Source organism: Platalea leucorodia (assembly GCF_965183815.1).
Source record: "Platalea leucorodia genome assembly, chromosome: 1".
Classification (NCBI taxonomy): domain Eukaryota; kingdom Metazoa; phylum Chordata; class Aves; order Pelecaniformes; family Threskiornithidae; genus Platalea; species Platalea leucorodia.
The window spans coordinates 153,022,419-153,045,254 of record NC_138823.1 but is presented as its reverse complement, the minus strand read 5'-3'; the positions used below and the strand labels follow the sequence as shown (position 1 = coordinate 153,045,254).

At 44.2% G+C, this 22,836-nt stretch overlaps 1 protein-coding gene across 4 annotated transcripts in view; it reads left to right on the top strand.

Moving 5' to 3' along the window:
* Positions 1-564: 564 nt before the first annotated feature.
* NRP1 (neuropilin 1) overlaps positions 565-22,836 on the top strand; it is a 114,429-nt gene continuing 92,157 nt past the window's right edge. For all 4 annotated transcript variants that reach the window (XM_082320597.1, XM_082320596.1, XM_082320595.1 and 1 more), the window contains exons 1-3: positions 565-667; positions 901-1,371; positions 4,649-4,823. In XM_082320597.1, the coding sequence (XP_082176723.1) occupies positions 1,305-1,371; positions 4,649-4,823 (242 nt within the window). In that variant the 5' untranslated portion in view covers positions 565-667; positions 901-1,304. The remainder of the gene's footprint in view (positions 668-900; positions 1,372-4,648; positions 4,824-22,836) is intronic.

The window sequence follows — 22,836 nt, the reverse complement described above, 5'->3', positions numbered from 1 at the left end:
CCGCAGGGACTCCGAGGGACACGCGTGGGGCCGGGTGCTTGGCTGCACACTCGCACGAAACAAAAAGAGAGTGTTGGGAGGGGGGGAGAGAGGCGGCAGGGGGGAAGGCCCGGGAGGGGACGGGGCAGGGTGTCGGCGGGGAGCGGGGCACGGCGAGGGGCGCGGGCCCGAGCTGGCAGGGGTGCGTGTGTCCGCCGGGGGGGCCGGGGCGACGCGGGCGGCGGGGCAGGGCCGGGCAGGGCACGGCGGGGCCGGGCAGGAGCCCGCGGGAGCGGCGGGGCGCAGGTGGGCGCCTCCGCCCGGATCGGCTCTACCTGCCGCGGCGGGGGAGGCCGCCTCTCGTCCCCCCTCTCCGCCCTCCGCGTCCCCCCGGGCCAGCCCCCGCCCCGGCTGGGTGTCAGGGCTGGGGCTTGCCGTGTTTGTTTGTTGGTTCTTCCGCGCTGCCGATGTCTTGGGGGGCTGAGGAGGAGGAGGAGGAGGAGGAGGGCGGGGAGGGGGAGGGGACTGGGGCTTGGGAGACGGCGGCTCCTCGGCCTCTCTTATTGCCGCTGAGTTGCGCTCCTCTTCCTCAGGCTGCGAGCAGGAGCCGCCCGGGCGCTTCCCCCTTCCCCGGCCGGCCGGGAGTCCCTGCGGCGGCAGCGCGCTCGCTCGCCTCCCGCCGGGGCAGGTGAGTGCGGGGCGCCGGGCACCGCCGCCCCGGCCGGGCACCGCCGGGCAGCGCCGGGCACCGCCGCCCCGGCCGGGCAGCGCCGGGCACCGCCGCCCCGGGGCTGCCGGCCCCGCGGGAGCCGCGGCCGCGCCGCAGCGGGAGAGCGGGGCAGGCGGGGGGGACGCAGTTTACCAAACTCCAGCGCCCGGCTGGCCCCGCTGACGGCCGCTTTCCCTTCCTTCTCTCCGCAGAGCACCCCCGCCCCGTCTCCCGGAGCCCGCCCCGGCAGAGCGCTCCCGAGGTGCCAGCAGCCGCCAGGATTTTTGTCTGTCTTGTTTGTGTGTTTGTTTTTTGTTTGGTTTTTTTTTTCCCCCTCGTTTTCATTTGGCTTTCTAGTCTCGCTGGGAATGGCAGGGGCAGCGGCGCCTGGAGAAGGAACAAGTGTGGGGAACGGGAGAAGGAGCCGGAGCTAAATGACAGGATGCGGGCGACTTGAGGCACAGAAAGAAGCCAGCCTCTCTCTGCCCCCGGGGCTGCCCTTGCGGACCGTGATTTCTGCTCCTGACTCCGGCTGGAGGACTTAAGACCTAGGAAGAGTTGTGCGTGGAGGGCTTTTTTTTTTTTTTTCCTCCTTTCCCTGCTGTCGGAAGAGAAAATGGATTGGGGACTTCTCCTGCACTGTGCAGCCCTCACCTTCGCCCTCGCCAGGGCTCTGCGAAGCGGTGAGTGTCACGGGGGACGTCGGGTCTCAGCCTGGGCAGGCGGCCGCGGGGCCGGGCTGCGGGGCTGCCGGAGCGGGGGCGGAGGAGGGGGCCGGCGCCGGCCCCAGCCCGGCGGGGGGAACTTTCTGCCGAGGAGGGAGGCGGCGCGGTCCTCGCCCGAGGATCGCCCGCCCTGGCGTGGCCTTCCGACTCTATTTTCAGCTCTTTTGGGTTGTTGTATAAAGCAAGCTGCTCGTTCTCACTAGATCAGGACAGCCAATTATCTTAATAACGTTTCCTCCCATAGGCAATTAAATAAGTCTCGCCTTAGGTACCTGAAAGATAATGAACACTTTAAAGGAAAGGCTTTCTCTCCCCCCCCTTTCTTTTTCCAAAGCGTAAGATTTCAGTGTGTCGTGCCTTTTACTAGCTGTGTGTGTACCTGCGGGTAATCTTCAGAGAGCTCTCTAGACTACCCCTTCCCCAAGTCTGCAGTTTACGTGCAACTTGCACAGTGCCAAGAGAGAAGCTGAGCTTCTCTCTGAAGGCTCAAGACGCCCTTCCAAGAGAGAAATCCCGTAACAAATGACTGATGTAGCTAGTGTACTATCAGGCAGCCCTTGAAAACACAACTAATTAAAAGCAGCGTGCTCCTCCTTCCCCGAACAATGCCAGGGCACCGTGAATATTTCACTGCATGATGCATTTTTAAAGACGGTCTAATTGTGGGACTGCTTGACGTTTAGCTCTCTCACACGAAACCGCTCGTGCGAGTTTTCCTTTCCCGACAAATCCTGAGCAGTTATTATTAACTAATTATCAAATATTTACTTTTGCCTGACTGGGTTTTCAATCAAAGTAATTAAAAGAAGAGAGCACTCTCCACTTACGTTGGTATATTGTTTTAATAAGGGACCACAAGTGGAGTGTCGTGGAAGAGAGTATTAAAATTGCCTGTTTTATGATGGAAGTTAATCTCTTTCCCAATATGTTTTGAGGAAGCTGCTTAATTTAACCAGGGCGAGCTGCCTCCTCCAGCGCTGTGGCGCAGGGGCGAAGGCGCTAGAGACGTGCACCAAGCCCGGCTTGGGGATGCTCCGAGAGGTGCGCTTTGCTCACCCCCGCAGCCCAGGTGAGGGGTGCGGGCGGCCGCCTCCCTGCCTCCCACATAAACCAGGACTGCCCCTAGTCCTGCACCCTCTGAGAGGTGGGAGGGGGCCACACGGTGCTCTTGTTGATCATTTCTCCCCATTAAAAGAAGGGGAGTAGGGTGGGCTGCTGAGCAGAAGCCTCCACCATGAGCGGTTAATGTGGTGGCCCTGCTGGAGTCACCAAGGCCATTAACCTCCTCCATAACCTACCAGACCTACTAATGCCACCTTCACCTACATGCAGTACTAGTGTCCGCTAAATTAATTCATTAACCTTATTTAGAGCTAATGGTCCAAAGTCATTAGAAACTGCTCTTCTTAATCAAGTGTGAGAGAGATTGCACAGAGCCAGGGAGTCTAGCAGACCGCATTATCTTATTACACTGTCACTTTCCCAGAAGTCGCAGATTAAGGAGCGCTGGTGGTAGTGAGTCCACCTCAGCGTCCTCTGAAGTGACTCTGTCAAGTGACTAGAAGCAGCACTGCTTTATTTCAGGCATTTAACAGATGCCAGACTCTGCCATGTTGTTTGCAGGGCTGGAGTGGGCTTAATGAGACAGGATCACTTTCCGAGTGTGCTTACACAGGGAGGAAAAGGCAAGATTCCCTGAGAGCCCCAGACAGCGGATTAGCAAGATCACCAGTGACAGCTTTTGAGCTTTGAGCTGCAACGCCTTTTGTTCTGGTCAGAGGAAAACAGCCTGTTTTGCAAAGGCAAAGCGGAAATAAATAATAAGATAGCCTTTCCCAGCAACATGCTTAGCAATATCTGGGTTTTGACCATACAGCTGAGTATGTATCATTCCCTTCCCTCCTAATTTATGGCAAATAATTTCTATAAAGAGTGTAGCTTTATGCATTTTTGATGTGCGCTTCCTCATTCATTTCCATTTGACCTGTTTTTCCTACAATAAAATCCTGTACATTCATAAATTCATGCTGAGAGCAAGGAATGCCATTTTGCTTTCACAGGGAATGTATTAGATACAGCACTGCAGCCTGTATATACCATTATTGGGATGTAGTGATATATAGTCTTGCTTTTTAGTGTGGACATTCTTCCTGACTGTAGTTTGCTGTCATATTTTATTGCTCAAAATTAAACAATCAATGTGTGGAGAAAGTTTTTCCTCCCTGAAGATCTATAGAAAGAAATCTGTAGTAGTAAAACAGTGATAACACAAACCTGCACTGCACAGTGAAGTGAGTGATCATGTAGGTTGGATTTCTTGCCCCTTTTTATTTTCCCTATAAACCTTAAAATGCAACCCTGATAAAGCTGGCCAAAGGAGCAGGATGCAGCATACCACATTTCACAGTCACACTTGGTGATTCTGGAAACTTTTGCAACTGTTTTGCTATTAGAAACCCATCTTTGTTGTTGTTGGGGGGAGGAAGGGACAGAGGGAAGAGGAGAGGATGTTGTTCTGCTCCATTACTTTGATGCAGTCTCCAAGCATGAACAAACTTCCTTGAAGGAATAAATAGTGGATGATTTCTGCTTCACTAAAACCACTTTGTTCTCTGCTAGCCTGGGTTTGAAGAGCACAGATAGTTTCAACCTGCCTAGATTTATGGACTGATAAAACAAAGGGAGGGTCTGCTGCGAATGAGCTTGGATCCACCAAGACAATCCCTGTGGTCAGTGACACAGACCAGGCTTATCCCATAGCTGGGCAGGGGGTCAAATGGCATCCTTTTAGCTTTCCTCCCAGCTTTCCTTAAAACTTCATACTTAGGAAGATTATACTTTTTGGAGATAATTGAGTCTCAGATACCCTTCTGAGCCAACATTAATGCTGTTGTGGGGATGCAAGGTTTTAACACTGTAAGGGGCACTGTTTGCCTGGGGTAGGGGGCTTTTTAAAAGGGTACTGTTTAGAAATGGGGCATCTTCTGCTACCTGCTGTCTGTCCAGCCACTGGACTTATGGATGGGCATGGAGAGGCAGGCCTCTTTCCTTCAGTAAAATGTAGCAGAGATGCCTTTGGGTTAAAGGCATAAGGATGCAGCAAAAGTTTGCTTGAAGAAGGCTGCAGTTCCCCCCAGCATTCCTACGGCGATCGGCGGGTTCGCTGCTGCGGGCTGAAACCGAGTGCTTGCCAGGGGGGAACTGAAAAAAGGCAACTTGTTTGCTTCCCCTGCAGATAAGTGCGGTGACACGATCAAAATTTTAAGCCCCGGGTACCTCACCTCTCCCGGCTACCCCCAGTCCTACCACCCCAGCCAAAAATGCGAGTGGCTGATCCAGGCTCCGGAGCCCTACCAGAGGATCCTGATCAACTTCAACCCCCACTTCGACCTGGAGGACCGCGACTGCAAGTAAGTGCGGCCGCCGCGCTCCGGAGCACCACGGCGCCACCTGCCGGCGCGCCGCCGCCCCGCGCCCGCGCATCCCCCGCCGCGCGGGGCTCCGCGGGGCTCCGCGCCCCGCCCCGCCCGGCCGCCGCGCCCGGGGCCGGTCCCCGTCGCTGCCAAGGGGCTGCGGCCGGCGTTCGCTGTGGCAAGACGCAGGAGGCGCTCAGCGGAGCATTCTTCGGAGTGTGTGTTTGTGTGGGGGGGTTTAAAAACATCTTTGCAACTTTTTGAGCTTTATAAAGTATATTTGAATTCTGCCTGCCTGATGGGAGAGGCAAGTGGATGATGGTGATGATGCGCGTTATCGGGGTGCGATTTAGGGTGAGGCACCGTTGTGTGTTTATTGGCTTGCTTGGTTTTTTGAGTAAGTCTCTATAGAGTTTTAAAAATTAGTTCCCTTTCATTTTGTATCCCCACAGCTACAAACAGCCTACGGCAGAAACGGGCAATTTATAAATTGCCAAATCCTCTTAACGCAGAGTTAGTCTGGCATTTACTCTCACCCATTAAGGGGCAGTGGACGGCGGGACTGATAGTCATATTTCCCTCTTTCTCCCTTTGCTGCTGATTTATAGCCAGTAGCCCTTCTTTCCCCTCCTCCTGCTCTGCTGTAGTGCCCTGAGAGGAAGAAGGGGGTAGCTGAGGCTGCCTTTGCTCCTCTGCACTTGCATTCCCTTTGACCATGTATTCCCAAGAGTGAGAAGGGCAGTTAGAGCCTCCCAGAAGCTGTTCCCCACTTTTTGCCAAGCCTGTAAACCACATAGCTTGCACAAGGCAACACGTGGTCAGATCATTCCCCCCTTCAACGTGCCCTCTAAATTCAGCCTACTTGTTTCATAAAGAAAATATTTTAGTGATTCATTATTTAAAAATTTCTTGAGTATCATGGTTATTTCATGCCCTTCTGACAACTGCAAGAGAGAGTTATTGTTCATTAATGCTACCAGTCAAGGTTTTCTCTGCCTGTCAGAAAGAGATTAAACTCAATAGCCATTGGTGTTTGGCATTTCATGGGAGTATTCAAGATTTTGCATGATGTAAAAATGATGCTGAGCGTCATCAGGAGTGGTTGTAACAGACCACTCCAACAGAGTGTTGGACTTAGAGAAAGAGAGCGACTGTACTCAAGCACTAAATTTTTACTATGCACATCTTTGTTCCTGTTATTTAATAAATTGATTACTTAGATCACAATTACTGATTTCCCTTAAAATGAAGTTCTTTAATGATGCATTGTGGTGCTTAGTTGCTTTTTTGTTGTTTTTTATTATCTCTTATACATCAGCATTTCAGTACCATAGTTGAGTGATAATGCAGGAAAACCCTATGTTCATAAAACTAAACTGACTCTTCGTTAAAATGAGTTTTTACTGTGGTGTTGGAGCTGCAGCTCATATTCACGCCATATGTTCACACACTGACTTCCAATTCTTTAATTTTTAATTTGCTGTACTCAGGCAATGATTCACTTCCCTGTGTCATCTTGGTACAGGTTTTGCTTTCGTTCTGTGGGACAGTGCTAATGCTTTAAAATGTTTGTCTGTCTCTCTTTGTCTCTTAGATAGAGATTAGGAAATTAAATCAAGCATATTTCAGTGTCAAATCCTTTTTGTTCCTTGCTAGAATACATGTTTTTCCAACGCTGTAAAACCAACATGGTCTTTGACAGCAGTGAAGTGGTGTACAGCATACAATTATTTGAAGAACAAGTAATCTTTGTGGTATAGTGTTGTGCTAAACAGTGCTAGACTGAGCTGAACTGGGTCCAGGGAAGGGATTGACTCCCTCCCTCCGTTGCTCCCTTCTCAATATTCATTGTCCTGTCTCCCCCCTGCATTATTTCTTCCTCTGAAAGGGGGCCCAGTGCAGTAATGAGATGGTAGTGGGTGGAAGGAAGTCTCTAAACAGGGTTGTTTGCATTGTCTTGGCAGTGTGCGAAGGTGATGACTTTACCGTTATTTGGTCTATGCTGAAATGCTAATCTTGTACGCTATGCTAAATTACTCAGCTGCTACTTCACTTACATTTAAAATTGCTCTTTTTAACTTGAGAGGGATTGTATTTGTGCCAAAAAACTTAGGACCAGAATAATAGAAAATGATTTCAGCAACAGGAATTTGTCAACAATCTCTGTGGTTTGAAATTTCGGTGTCTACTTAAAAAACTCACATTCCTTGTACCAAATATAGGGTACAAAAGGAGATTAATGCAATAAAACTTATCACAAGATTTTTTTGGTTTTGCAGCAAAGTACATTCTGATTTCCTAATATACTTAGTTATTAGCAACTCAGTCTGCAATCTAGAAATGTGCAATTTAGGTTACACTCTAGTTTATTGAAAGGTTTAGCACTGGAAATTAATAAGCACTTAAATATGAAATGCAGATAGAAAATGAGAGACAGGGGAATTCATGTCTGGGAACAAAAAATGCCCCATACAATTAAAGTAGACTAGAAGAGAAGATTAGCTTGCTGGCCTAGCTCCCAAAATCCTCTTTATAATGCTGTTCATCGCATCTTAGACCTTAGTTAGCGTTGAAAACAACTTTAATAACAAGGACCCCCTGAGTCCAGGGAGGGAAACAATGTGACTTTGGAAAGGTTACCTTCTTGTTCTGTAGTGTAAACAAGAAAATCAAGAGACCTTATCTAACTTTTTTGAATATTACTCTATATAGAGGGCTAGACGTAATGAAATGTGAAACTGGTGAAAGGTTGATTCTCTGAGGAGAATCAAAAGCAGCAAATCTAAGTATTAGCTGTACTGAAGCTGTTCCCAGTTAGCCTCTTTGTATGTTAGGGTTTGGAATTAATTTTAAAAATATGCCCTTGATTTACCTACTTATTATGCTATGCTTTAATGAATAAGTATTTCTCAAATGACTCCTAATAAAATTCATATATGTATGACTTTCTGACGATCAGAACTGTTTGAGTTGCTTTAAATTTCAAGCAAACATGGTGAAAATTCCTGTTTCTCTGGAGGCATTCCAAAGGACTCAACTTTCACAGTTTTGAAGAATAAAGATACGCAAATAATTAAAAATATGTTCACACAAGCTAGGTTCATCTAATGAAAAATCTAGCCAGAACTACTGAAGCAGCATAATGGAAATACTGGGTCTTGACGGGAAGTATACAATCCTGTCAACCACAGATTGTTATCAAGGACATACATAATGAAAAAATACACAGTCTCTTTTTAACTTTTAACTTTAATGAGCGTTATGCCTCCTCTTCAGGAGGCCAAGAAACAGAAATTATGATTGTACTTTAAGAGAAAAGTAGTTTCTGTTTGCCGTTTTGCCTTTTCTCAAGCAAGCCCCAATAATAGCCATGCATTTTTGGAGTCAGGAACATGGTTAAAATGAATAGAAGAGACAAAACATATGGCTATATATTAGTTAAAATGCTCTAGTGTTTGTTGCATGTGGTAAATGCTTTTCAGCACTTAGTGCAAGCTGTACAAGTCTCATGTTGCTGAAGTACCCTACTGTGTAAATGTAGCCATCTTGAATCTAGTAAAACTTTATACCTAGATAATAAACAAGAATGTCACTGATACAGTACTTTGAATTTATGGAACTTTTCCGGTTTCCCAGCAATGCACACTATCAGCATGATAATTTATAATGGTTTGTGACAAATGTTGCTGAGCAAAGAGGTGTGTGGTTACATTCAGATCAGATGTCATTATCTGGGGAGCAATAAAAATTTCACAGACACTAGGTTAAAAACATTAAGAAAATGAATGTGAAGCTTCAGAAGAAAAGGGCTTAAGAAAGGTGGAGGGTTGGGTAGAGAAAGCCCAATAGTGGTTTCCTTACTGACAAATTATTGACTTTGTTGCCAGACTTGACTGTATTGTTTTACAAGGTTTTCATAGATATACCACACAGCACAATTGCTTTATTGGCCGTCATTTATAGAGGTAAAGAGTAAATATCGTCCTTGGTTGACGACTATAGAGTGTATACACAATGCTGTCAAATCACTTGGAATGGAAAAATTGCCCATTTTGGAAACATTTGAGTTGTAGAAGGAGAGATGTCATAGATAATTATTCTTTATATTGCATTTACCAGGGATTAGTTACACTGATGAGATTAGATCTGTATAGAAATTGCAGTCAGTTATAGAATACAGAGTGAAAAAAACCTATGTTTGTTTATATAGAAGAAAACAGCTCCTCCAGATCCTTGAGTAAGGAAGAAAGCATAGCTGCCCAGACCTACAGAGTGAAACTGTAGCCCCACGGAACTCCTATAGACCTTAATGATGTTAGAAATTCATCCATCCATTTTATTTCTAAATAATGTCAATGGATTTATGCTATAAATCTGTCGGTATAACAAACTGAAGCTGGTAAAATAAACAGGAGCAAGGCAAGCCACGGCTCAGCCTTTCTTTAGTTACTGCAAAGTTTAAGCTTTCATTTACTTTTGTCTAAATCCTGGTTCCTATTCTTCCACGCAGCGAGGTCTGCTTTGTGCAGGCTTTGTGTCTCGTGTTTCCCTCGTGCAGAGGCGGTTCGAGCCCTTTGGGTTGAGGCGAGGGCAGTAGCCCCGGAGGGCACTCAGCTGCCCCGGCAGCGCAGCGGTGCACGTCCCAGCTGCCCGCCTAGAGGACAACCGCCTGTGAAGGACATCGCGGGGCTGCCTGTCAAGCCTCGCCTGTCAGAAGGGCCCCGTGAATGGCTGCACACACGATAGCTGCTTTCTGACTGCCCAGAGGTGCGGCTAGAGCCTGGCTCTGCCCTTACCAGCCTGAACTACCAGCCCTGAACTGCTCTCGCTAACGGCACCGAGGACATCTCAGGTGTAATGGAGGGTCTGGGCTCAATGCAGCCCCGTTATTGCTGCAAGCAATGGGAATTTTGCCCTCCGTTTCCACAGAGCTGTCTCCTGCTGTTCTTTAAGGCTGTGAGGAAGGGTGCAGCACAGCCCCTGTAGGACTGGTTTATGACTGTATCAGTCGTTTTGATGGCAAATGTCAGTCGGAGCTTCCTGATTCCCTCTGCTGCTGCTGAGCGTGGCAGGCGGCGAGGGGACTGCAGCTGACAACGCGAGGTAAGCAGCAGAGCTAGCAAAAGAGCAGATTCATTCAGGCCCGTGAGAGACAGGCGCCATATTTGCCCGTGGTTGGGCAGAGAAGTCTGAAGGAGCCAAGGCCTCTGAGCTTTCAAACAGAAATACAGTTTTAATGGCCTGGTCCCACTCCTCTGGGCATCACTGTCGGGCTTTTAGCCGTCTGCCTCAGGACGAGATACCCAGGCCAGGCGGGAATGGCCCCTCCTCACCTGCTGAGGGCAGCTGGAGGAACGCCCATGTTCCTGCGTTTGCTGTGATTTGAATTAACCAAATCACCCAGCTCACACACCTTGAGCCACCACCCCACTGCCTGCTTCACTGCAGGAGGCTGGCAAAGGCCTGAACGTCTCTCTCTCAAACCAGGCTTGACACAGCCATGAGCGGGACAGGGGGCCCAGCACCAACCCACAGGGGAGGCCGTACCCAGGCCAAAGGGGCAGGTTCTCCACCCCCTTGTCTCTCTCAGAAACCTGTCCCTCAAGAGCTGTTGGGGTTACTGAGAGATTATTTGGGAGTACTAAAGAGATGAAGGGGACCATCCTTCTTGCTGTCCCCAAAACTAGAAACAAGTATTTTTGGCATAGTTTAGGATGAGTCATCGCAGTGGATTTGGGGGTCATCTGATATCTCATGTTTCTGGGTGCGCTTCGAGGGCATTTTTCTCCTTCATATAAAGCACACGAAAGGCTTTCTCAGGGAGCGTGCTGCTAGACTCCAGACGGCCCTGCTGGTGACCACTGCTATTTATTTGGTACCCTCTGGAAGGCCATGCCAAGGAAAGGAGTCAGCCCAGAGCCTGCACAGGATCAGGGAAGCAGAAAACACTTGTTGCAGTAGACACGGAGCGTGTTACCCCCCCTACATATACACACAAATAATACTTTTCCTTAACTTAAAGGGTCTGGATTGTGAAAGTAAATGCGAGTATGTGCTCTTTGCTACAGGATTCAGTATGTATTTGCACACAAGTATCGGATGCAAGTATCTAAAGATAATGCTGTTATTTTATTGTGCTTTAGAGACTAAATAAGAGTTGAAAGAAGTTGGAAATTATATTGTTTTTCTGATTACACAGTATGATAAACTGACTCTTTTGTTGTTTATCCAAGCACTTAGCTGTTGTGACAGTCTCTATTGTGAAACTGTTTAACAATTCTTTCTTTTAGAGAGCGGTTTGGGTTTGAGTTTTCTCAGGAAAAGGTACTAGGGAAACCACGACCAAACTGCCTAGCCATAGCTAGAGAGTCTGTGCTTGCCTGCGTTTGGGGCTGAGGTGTTGGATGCAGAGCCTGGTTTTGCACTGTATGTGTATGGGTGCATTCCCTGGCACAGTAGAGTCTTGACTTGGGTCTCTGTACAGTAGTGCATTAAAATGATAGTAACAATCATATGCAGGTGTTTCTATTAATCCAGACAGTTAAGTGAACTGTGGGGAGAATTCTGTCTTGATGTGCTACAACCAGATACCCTTCAGACAGGAAAAAATTTGAGGGTCCAATATGGATTCCCATGAGCCTAATCCTTCATCCGTTCTGTGGACAGAGATAGACAAATTCAGAACAGAGGGCTGAGTCCTTTCTAAATTGAACCCCAGTGTTGTAGGCATTAGCCCCATGAAACACTCAATATGTTTTCAGTCAACCCCACCCTGCTCTCCTCTCCACCCCCTCTTCTGTGCTAATGTAATTAAAACAAAAACCTGTGTTGCTGAAAATTAGTTTCTTAATTATAGTTTATTGCAAGCTATAACATTGGATCATAATTTGATAATTATGATATAGAGATTTTTATACTGCTGATGTAAAACCAAATTCAATTATTTTCATTTGTAGTATTTCCAAAGAATGAAATTATGTCTGAAAACAGGATATACATGCACTCACATGTATATGTCTAGACTTATATATCACACAGAACTACTTAGTTATGGGCATTTGTGTTACATACACCTCTTTAAGACTGTGCATATATACACACATTTATGCATATAGTATAGATTTCTTAGTTTATGTAGAAGTTCCTAAAGTAAATCTACTAATTAAAGTGCTAATACCCATCTTAAGGCTGATAATTAGGTATAAAGAGAAAAAGAGACAGGATTAGTGTTCAGATCATGTTCCAAATGCCTCTTAATTGGGTGTTTGTAATCAATCCTGATTGCAAGAGGCAGTGGTTTGGCAGAATAAAGAATGAAAAAGGCTTAGCCCTACTATTTTCCTGTTAGTTGACTTGGCCGTAGTATTTAGGTCAGGATCCAGTGTCAAACAAGGTAATTTTGTCAGCCTTAGTGATCCTCGTAAAACATATAAAAATCTTTTCTAATGATATTTTTTTCAAGCTAAAAAGTCTCTCAAGCTAGAGAGTTATTTTTATCTAGAATCTTAACAAGTGTTTTCAAGTGAACCACAGAAAAGACTGTTCTCCTGGCCTCCATCCACCACTGACTTCTGAAATCAGGTCTGAGTTCACTGTAGGTCTTTCATTGCATTGACCTTGGCACTTTTCTCACCAAGCCACAGTTTTCCATCACAAAACCACACAGCTTGGTATAATTATTATTTCTTTATCCCAAGTAACCAAACAATTTTTTAAACAGGGTGACAGATTTCGCCCCTTGCGCTGTGGGAAGCAAGCACCTGGCCATTTCCAAATAGAGTTTTAATGAACTTCCTGAAGGAGATTTGAGAGAAGTTTAATAAGTCACCTGCCAACTTTTTGGGACCATAGGTCATTTGCTTTTCTGTAGGAATTCACAAAAATGTAAGAATAGCCCCCTTTCCAAGTCCTAAACTTCCATGGAGGAAATTGATTTTCATGGACAATATCAAAGGTTTTTAAAAACGTAACCTCAAAAAATCAAATTTCTGATTGTTTCTCACACATAAGGTACTGTGAAACTCTGTGATCCACAAAGCTGGTTGTGAACTGTGTGAGCTTTATAATAATTCATTTAAACAGAAAAGGATTGTGCATATTTAGATTCATCTTGCATGGTAATAGCATTACAAATATTTTACGTAATGCTATAAAATGAAGAATTTAAATGGCTCAAAAGAACCATTGAGAAAATGTCTCCATATGTGGAAGAGACACCCGTCTGACGTGGTGATTTCTTCCAGAAGAAACTATGCACATCCCAGAAGCACCATAACCAGCTGTTGTACAGGAGAAACTGGGCGGTTGTCTGCTGCCTGCCATGCTGATGTGGAGCTGCAGCAGCCGCATGCCCCATGCCTCCCCTAAATACAGATGGGCTGAGCCTCACACTGAATGAGAGCCTGCATTAGTCCCTTCCTTACACTCCCAGCAGCTTGGGCTCCATTGCACATTGGCATTGTGGGCTGCTCCGTGCCCCCGTGTGAAGACACAGCCCACTGCGGGAGGGGCACACACTGCCCTCAGAGCTCAGCCCTGTGCTGGGGCCGTGCCCTGCTGCTTTTCATGTTGGAAAAGACGATACACATAGTCCTTTTTCTTTTTTTTTTACAACACTCCTTCTTAAATTGGAAGTTGGTAACCTAGAGAAAAATAAATAGAGGGGTCTGTTCACACCCATGTGATTATTCTGCCTCAAGCTTTGAGAAATGCTCCCTCACAGCCAAAGTTTTGCTCATCTTATTCACATAAACAGTCCCGCTGAAGTCAATTAAAACAACAGACTCACTTGTGCAGGGCTAATAGCTGGGACATGCATTTATGGCACTATGCAAATTAATAATTACTTTTTATAACAATGGACTTCAGATGCTTGCAGAGTAATTTACAATACAGTAGAAAATTCAGCTTCATTCTTTTTTGTCCCCTCAATTCATAAATCACCATAAATAAGTTATCATTTCTTCTCCAGAACCTTAGCTCATAGTAGTGAATGTTTGGGACAAGTTGCTAAGTGCATGGGTAAGAATCAAAGTTCGCCTTGTTGTAGGATCTTGTGCCAATCTGTCATTAAGCCAGACAACTTCTACTGACTTTCCTCTGATATATTCATCTGTAACAAGGGAAGCAGATCAGCAATTTAGAAAACCTTTAGCTTGATCACCATGCAGAAACGTAGACTATGCTGCCTATTTCCATAGTGATCACTCCACTTTGCCAGATGCAAAATGGGAGGCTAAAAACCCTTCTTAGAGGAAATCCTAGGCTGTCGCTCCATTTGAGTAGCTTTAGTTAAGTCTGGAAAAATATGCAAAGGTAGCTCTTAAATAAAAGTTCTTTTTTCTGTTTCACAGCCATCTCCATAATGTGTTTTGGAGACAGAGGCATAAGATGTATTAACATGGCAGGCATATGTTCTGATTGCTGAATGTTTTTTGACATTCCCACAATACCCCTGAGACTTTGTGTCACAATTCTATAAACTTTATCTATTTGTATATTCATATCTAGGCTGAAATCCAAAACTTCTTTACATGCATTTACAGCAGATAATTTAGGTTCATCTCCTTGTATTTCAGATGGCAAGCAGTTAAAGCAGGTACACATTTTAACCACTTTACATAGTCTAATGTTCTATTGCATTTCAAAAGTTTTCTGTTGTGTTTCAATAGCACGTACACTATATAATGTAGGTATATAAAATAGATACAGGACCACATTGAGCTGAGAGGCAAGTGAAGACAGCTCCAGCGATGCCAATAGTGTTGCACCTGCTAATATCTCAAACACGAAATACCATAAGCATATCGTATTATGTTTCTGACTGGTTTCCATTTTCATTTATCCTCCACGGCTATACTAGATGATGGCCTTCAAACAGTATAATAGTCTTCTTTATCTCATTTCTCTGACATCATTTTCAAGTTCCTTATTACTCTTGAACAGTGTAGCTAATAGTGCTCAAATTGCTTCTCATTCTTCCCATCATAGCATGTCATTATTCAAGAAACCAGTGCTCTTCAGCCTTTCCCACACAAATAGTTCTCCCCCAAACTAAACTTAAAACTTACTACCAAGAGCCAGTCTCACATTTCTCAGGCAATTAGGCTCCTTCTACTGGCTATTACATTTTTACTTTGCACATTTTTACACTTTTTAATTAACTGTACCTGTGTACTCCTTGAGGCTTGAATCTTTGTCTTCTAAAGCCTAGTCTTCATACACTGATTTTTGTACCAATTTAATGATTTCAATTAAAGTTTTGTTTGTGTATAGTTAAAACAATTCAGCATACACTGGGGGATACATGTATTCTAGTATAAAGATGTCTTTTGTCAATACTTTTGCAGAAATAAACCTTGCTAGTGTCAGCATTTTGTAGCAGGGACCGTACTGCTTTATCTATAATGGTTTCTAAACTCATATAGCTAAAGTGGCTGTAAAAACAATGTATAGACCTACTTCTGTCTTACATAACTAGTCACAAATGCTAGCAGAGGTTTTTGGATACCGTATTAGCTAAATTTGTTAGAAAAAAATAATTAGATGGCCTTACTGATTGCAAGTTGCAAATTGGAATATAGACATATATATATGTGCGTACCAGGGGACTTACTGACACATCCATTTTCTCCCAGCTTTTACTCTTCGAACAAAAGCTTAGGCAAAGCTAAGCTGTTCCTCTGCCTGCTGTAACTTATGCTTACCAGGATGGTTTTTTTTGAACTTGCCTCACTAGGCAGCTAGATAAATTACTGTGGTGTGACCTTCAAGCACCTCGCTTACTCCATGGAAATTGTCCATGTGCACGATCTCACCCCATGATATTCCATATGATGTGCAGGGTAGTTTATCCCTTTTCTTAGTTATTCCTCCCCCCACCCCAGACATTACAAAGTGAAAACATGCTCATAGGTGTAACCACAGCTCAGCTGATGCTCTGAAATCAAACTCTGAGTGCTCTGAAAATAAACATCTGATCACCAAGTAACTTTTGCACATCCCTGTATGCTCAGCATAGAAAGGAAAATATATCCTTCCTTGCCACATCCCAGCTTCAGCTCTTTCTCATCTGAAAGATATCAGATAATTTTGATTTAAACATGTAAAGAAAGGAAGCTGTTTTTCATGGGCCATATTCTTCAATTTGTCCAAAGATCATTCTACTGAAGTTAGTGGAGCACCAGTGATTTATATCAGCTGAGTGAGGAGCTGACTCTACATTTCTACAGTTCCCTAGAAATTCTCAGAAGAAAGGCCAGTATTGTAGCTGAAACGGCACTAACTCAGAGTGAAGTCAGTTAAAGTTTTGCCATTCATCAAGATCAGACTTTAATACTCATGCAGAATGGGTAGGAGCTTCTTAAATGTAGGTGGAATAAAGACCAAAGTCCTTCTGTCCTATGTACAAACCTTTCTTTCCACTAACAGCTTTAAAGAAGTACACAGGATTAGGTGCTAGGGCACTGTGGCTGTTTACAGTGATAACGCTCTCGTACTGCTTGATCTTGGGCCAGTCAATCATCATCTTTGTGCCTCAGTTTCCTTAGAGAGGATAATATTTCTCTGGTTTGCAAATATCTGAGGATGCACTTACTAGTGTTTGTGAAGTCCTTAGAGACTGCTGGGTGGAAATGTAGTGCAGTATAATAGTTATTTGCCATTGTTTTGTATTTGTTCATCTTCGAGCTGTTAATTTTTTTTTAACAATATACTGCTGTGTAAAAATGCATGTGGCAATCTTTTGACTTTCAGAGAGAAGTGTTATCCAAACAAAAATAAAAAATAGGACTCATGCTCACAAGAGACACATTATCCGTGATGAGAAGAATCTATAACAGACACGGCACTAACTCAAAACTGAGCACCAAACAGCATCCAAATGCAAGCAATTTCAGATGTGTGCATATTGCCAGTACAAAACCAGGCCATTCTGCAAACGCAGCATCCCCCAAGGAGTAGTGAACCTAGCAGCAGCAACACTAATGGCTGTCTTCTCATGTGCAGCGAGGGAAAGCAGCACTTTAGAGCTGCCTTGGGCAGCTGTTAAGTTATTCATTCTTAACTTACTTCTATAAAGCTGTTATTGGGTGGAAGCAGATCACACAAAGATTTTGGGCCTGCTCTGTCTGCTCTGGGGGGAGCATTCCCCATCCTTTGCACATAGGGTGAAATTCTGCCTTCCTTCAAGTCAACAGCAACATTTCTCCCCAGTCTTGCTTGGACTGAAAAAAAATTATTTTAGGCTCCAGAAAAACCTTTTCTGAAGAGCACTTTTCTGGTGCTAGTGTATCTCATAGAATTTTTCTCAGTTTGGACATTACTTTCCCTCCAGTGCACACAGTGCACGTAGGGGAGCAAAGAGGCCCATGAGTTTTCAAATACATTTGTACTGCTAGAACAATGATGAAACAAACAAACAAACAAACAAACAAACCATTTTTCTGTTGTTAGAGTACACATAATGCATGAAGTACTGTGCTAGGTCATCTACCTTGTCTCTTAACCTCCTTTTGGAACATTTCAGGCTGTTTTGTGGTTTGTTTGTTCCACCTGATGCCTTGTCCTTCCCTATCTCCTCTCTATAGGTGATGTGAAAGTTCACACTCTCCTGAGTAAAACACAGTAGTTTTCTTTCTCAATATTGTCCACTCCAAGTTTTGGAAATCGTAAGTCAGGCCTCAGAAATTTGTGAAACTTTATAAAAATCCTTGTATCTCAAAAAGTACTGTTGATTTCTTTTTCATTTTCCATCTAGTATATTTTGGGGGATTTCCTCGGTGATAATAATAGCCAGAAAATTCCTCCGCCTTAAATGGGAAGTTTGGCAATACCATGATATCAGCAGCCGAGGCTTTAAAACCTGTGACAAATTTCATGATACTCATGATAAAAAGCATGAGAGCTGGCAATGTGGGATTCTTGCTAAAGTCCCAACTTCCCGATGCTGTTTCTGTTCTCAGTCATAGCCCTGAAACTCTCACTCAAGTGATAGACTTGTAGAAGAAAAATAGAATCAAAAGAAAATGGAAGTATTAATTTATATTGATTTGACTGCTTGGCTATGTTTCTTCACCCCTCACTGCATGATCAAAACTTTCAGAAAGAAAAATTCATCCCAGAAAAAAAAAAACCTCTGAGTTTACCACCCTTTTGTCTGAGTACACATAAAATAGCATTAGCAGTCCTATTGTTATGGAGGCTAAATGTTTGCTTGGCTTCAAAGCCAACTTACACCAATGAGAAGAAAATTGATTGAAAGCCATTAAACACAAGGACATGACTTTTGGCTTAGGAAGACCCTGATCTACAAATTGCTGGCATGTTTGGGACAAAGATCACACTGGCTGCTGCAGGATCCTTACGCTGTCCCACTGCTATCCCCTGGCAGGCGTGCTGAAGATAAACGAGGTGGATTGACACAGAAAAAACTTTCTTATGCCATGTTCTTTTATGTGTTGTGCAGACTTATGTTTTCAGGGGATTGTTCTCTTTCAAATATTACACAAAAATACTGTGCAAAATAGCTAACATCATTGACATATAAGGGTCCCATCCTCCACCTAATGATACCATTTTTACATCTGCATGTTTCTAGTGAAGTCAGTGAAGTTATGACTGATTGATTTGTATTTCCTTTATGGTTTGGATACTTCCCTGCTGCAGTTACAATAACTGCAGTGGGTCTAATCTGATGTGCACAAGCTGAGAAGTGGCTGTATAGCTCTAAACTCGGGGGCTCTTCTGAGGACAAAACTGATTTTCAAAACATTTTTATAAACTCAGGGAAATCTTAATGTCTTTATTCTGTTATTACTTTAAAATAATAATCCCAAGCTGACCTTGGAGCTATTACTCAGTGAGCACTGGCCCCTTGGAAGGTTTCAACTTGTCAAGTTTAGCCATTTTTTGAACGCACAGAGGAAGTCATTAAGGCACATCAGGCTGCTGATTGCTATTAAACTCTGCAGAGAGTTCTGTGTAAAAATCAATGCCATAACAGGGCTACAAGAATCTAAGAGGCAGGAAAAGCATTTCTTTACCCTCTGGTAACTCAAAAATGGATTAATAGATTTTGTGAAACCTCAAAAAAATACCACTTATGAGCTAGGGGCCAAATGTAAACCTCTGTGACAAAATAACACAGCTCAGAAACCTCTGAGCGCGTGAAAATAGGATTATAATGAAACTGTCACTGCTGTAACCTCAACTGTATGTTTCTGTGCTGGAGAAATCTCACGCATCTGCACATATACGCATGCATGTGCTTTTTTATTGTATCCCAAGGAACACTGTTTTTGCTGTATCGCCACTAAGGAACCTGGAGGGAAAATGCGTTTTTAGTAAAGTATGATCTTATATAGCATTTGCCAGAAAAGTACTACAAGAGTTTTCCAGATGAGTTCAGTCCCAGCATCAGCCATAGTGTCACTTAGGTGGTTTTGCTTGTTTGGGAACTGCACTGAAAAATGCAACACAGTTTGCTGCTAGTTCAAGACTTTTGTGGAAAAAATATTTTTCATGGGAAAAACTAGTTTAAATCATATTAGGAAGTTTTATTGTAAACATGTAGTATATAAACCAGGCAAAGTCCATTGTCTGGCTCTGAGGCCAATTGCATTGGAATAGCTTAAATTCAAACCGTCCAGTTCTCTTCCCCCAGAAAGCAGAGTGGTGGCATTCAATTCAATTTTTGGCATGAATTTCATTCAATTTTTGGTGATAAAATGTTGAAACCTCTTTTTAATTTGATTATTTTTCTTTGATTCTTATATGAAAATAAAATTTTACTGAGCTGTATTAAATTTGCTTCATTCTGTGATAGGATCATTTGGGTTGGAACGGACCTCAGGAAATCATCTCGTCCAACTTACTACTCAAAGGAATTGCATTTTATATACTACAAAAGCTAAAATGAAGCAATCCATGTAAAACCAAATGTTTCCATAAAACCAAAGACGACCTAGTTAGGATGTTTCAGAACCGTCATTTCATGGCCTATCCCAGCCTTTCTGCTCAAGTAAATACTACTTTCTCACCAGCTCTCCTTATTCATTTTAAAATTTTAGATTTCATGCTTTTATTGAAAAGAAAGTTCCCTTCTGTTTTTCCATTTTAAAACACATGGAAATATCATGTAGGGCTGACCCACCCTAGGAGGAGGGCTGAGGGGCAGGGCCACAAGCATGTCCCTACATGGTGGCTGCAGGGCCCCACTGGGTCGTGGTCTGCTGTCTCAGCTAAGCCCAGAAAAGACCTTTTTAAAGAAAGAACATGAGGGTGAGCCGTCTCAGGATCAGAGCCCCGGGCAGGCAGGACTTAGGACGAAAACAGCCAGCTTTGGTCCAGGTGGAGTTAAGTTTTGCCCAAAGGTCACCAATGCTGCAGGCGTCTGACAGTTTCCACCCTGTCCTGGGGAGCCACCACTCTGCATCCCCCTAAGTCCATGGTGAAAGCATGCGCATCTATCTGGGCTCAAGACTGAGACCTGGAGAAAAGGATCAAAAATAGGCTTTCCGTTAAGGACTATATCAAGTTCATGCAATGAAAAAGCTCTTAACGAGTGAGTTGTTAAAGCCTGTTTTAGTGCGTATGGTCTGGATCGGCTGCAGCGAGGGGGCAGATTGCAGACAATTTCCCCAGCACGGCGCTGGGGATGGAGGCTCCTATACTCTCATTATAGCAGGGGAAAATCCACTTTTCTTGCATGGATAATTTAGAAGTTATGAATCAGCCTGTTGTTTTTATTTCAGCAGAGTACAGACAAGAGTTGTGTAAAATGAGGCTGCTGCCTGTCTGTCAGGCAGCTGTAGTTTTTTACCCTGCAGACTCTTTTAATGTGCATTCTTGGCGAATTCTGAAGAGAAGCAGTCACAACTGTGTGCTCAGATGTTAGAGCAGATCTCATACCCTAGTCATTGAGACGGGGACTTCACTCGTGCATCACCCTGTGTTTGACGCAGCCATTAAGCATCCTGACCCAGCAATCAGAAAACTGAATTGGTGTCTAAGTTAAAAGGCACTGTAAAAATATGCTCTTGAACCATCTGTTTTTGAACAGAGATTAATATTTTCTTGCAGTATATCTACTTTTCCCAGGTGTTAAATAGACCATTTGCTGTCTGCTGGTTTTTAGGGTTTTTTAAAGTAGGTGTTAAAGGCTATTCCAGCCTAACTCTACAGGGTTTTAAGGTATGAGAGACAGTTATCTGCAGAAAAATGCCCATCTCTCTCAAATAATTAGCAATTATCTGTCAAAAAAGCTTCTGAACTGACTACAGTAAGAAAAACACTTTTCATCTTTGGCTTTTTTTGTCTCCCTCTTTCCCCCTCCTCTTCAAACTCCCTCCCCCCTTTCCCCTAGCATTTTCTGAGCAGTCTTTGCCAAAGGAAACACTGATGAAAGTAACTTTCAGTGGCTGAGCAGTTCCCTCCGTCACCTCCTCCCTGTCCGCCCCCTTGATTGCAACAGACATCTGCCTTTGTACACACCATGTCAGAGTCCAGCAGAGACATTTTATGTTCATTGTTTCTCCAAAATAAATAAAAGCAGCACAGACGATGCAAACTGGCTGTAGACATCCCATTGCTAATAATGGAGCTATATGTTGGTAATTGCTAATAATGATGCAGTGTTTCAGCATGGGAACACTGCTCTAGCTGTAATGTGGATCTGGCCTGAATAAAGTGACACAGATGGTAACATTATTGCATATTTCTTTGCAGTGGAAGCTGAAATTTTACTGTGGGAAAAAAAACCATTCCTACATTTCCTTCCAGTTATTTCTTTAATATTAGCAGCAGTGGCATGCTTGGTCTGTGAACTGTGTCAGTGCCACCTAAGGAACTTGAAGAGGAGTCTGCGAAGTGAGGAGAAGCAATTGTTTCCACTTAGCAAAGGAAGCACTTAGATGCTGTTTGACAGAATTGCATTTGCCTCCCTTGGCAGGGATGACCCATTTTGATCACATGCAACAGCCAAACAACAAACAGCCAATTTGCAGTAAATCAGACTTTAAACATCTCTGTAGCTGCTATCTGAAAGACTGGTTCTGCAGTCCTCTCTCATGAACTAGCGCTCCCACATCTGTACCTCAGTTGTCCGGGAGTGCTTCATTGCCATTTTGCAGGCTGCAAACAGCGGGACCACGTGCTTTGTGGGCCGGCTCCTGGGTTTCAGCTTCCTTTGATGCGCACAAAGTACGTGCTCCTCTGGGAGTGCCCGGCATCCTCCGTGCTTACGTGCACAACCACTTCAGCACCCTGGTGAGCCAAAACCAGTGGAAGCACACACTGCTACTTTGGCCTGACTGCAACATGTTTCCTTTGAAAGGTGTTTGTAGAGCTGTGGCAGCGTGTCAAAGATAAGAGAGGCAGGAATTGGTTATATTTGCCAAGTGCCTGCCTTTGTTGGCTCCATCCGCAAAAGCAGCTACCCTCACTTTTGAACTCTCCGAACTTGCTGCATGTTCATCCACAAAAATCGCTAGCTCACCCAGACCTAGAGTGTCAGGGCCAGAGTTGTTCTTCCTGCAAGATTAGGTCACAGCATTAGATCAAAGCCCTACTATGCCATTTTACACCACGTGGGTGCAACAACCAGCCAAGTTTCAAGTCCCAAGCACAGGTGTCTAGTAACTGTATGATGTACACATGAAAGTTAGAGCCAGAAGCCAAACTTACAAGCTAAATTTCATCTTTTTCCCCAACATTACACCTTTCTTTCTCATCCACTCTTATAACTGCATTCCCAATTTAAATTTCAGAAGATCACTGCTCATGTCTAAAACTTTCCTGCCTGTCTTTCCTTTGCAATTTTCTCTCTTCATCTGGCAGTTCAAAACTGAGCTTAATAATGCCCTTTTAAACAGTTGAGAAAGAGTGATCCACCGAAGAGGCTTTTTCCTGGCAAAAGAAGTCCTGCACAGTATTAATTGCCATGTGAAGGGAACACATAGCAGAAAGCAGTGTTGGCATGTGTGTAGGAAATAAACACAGTGTATTTGCTGCA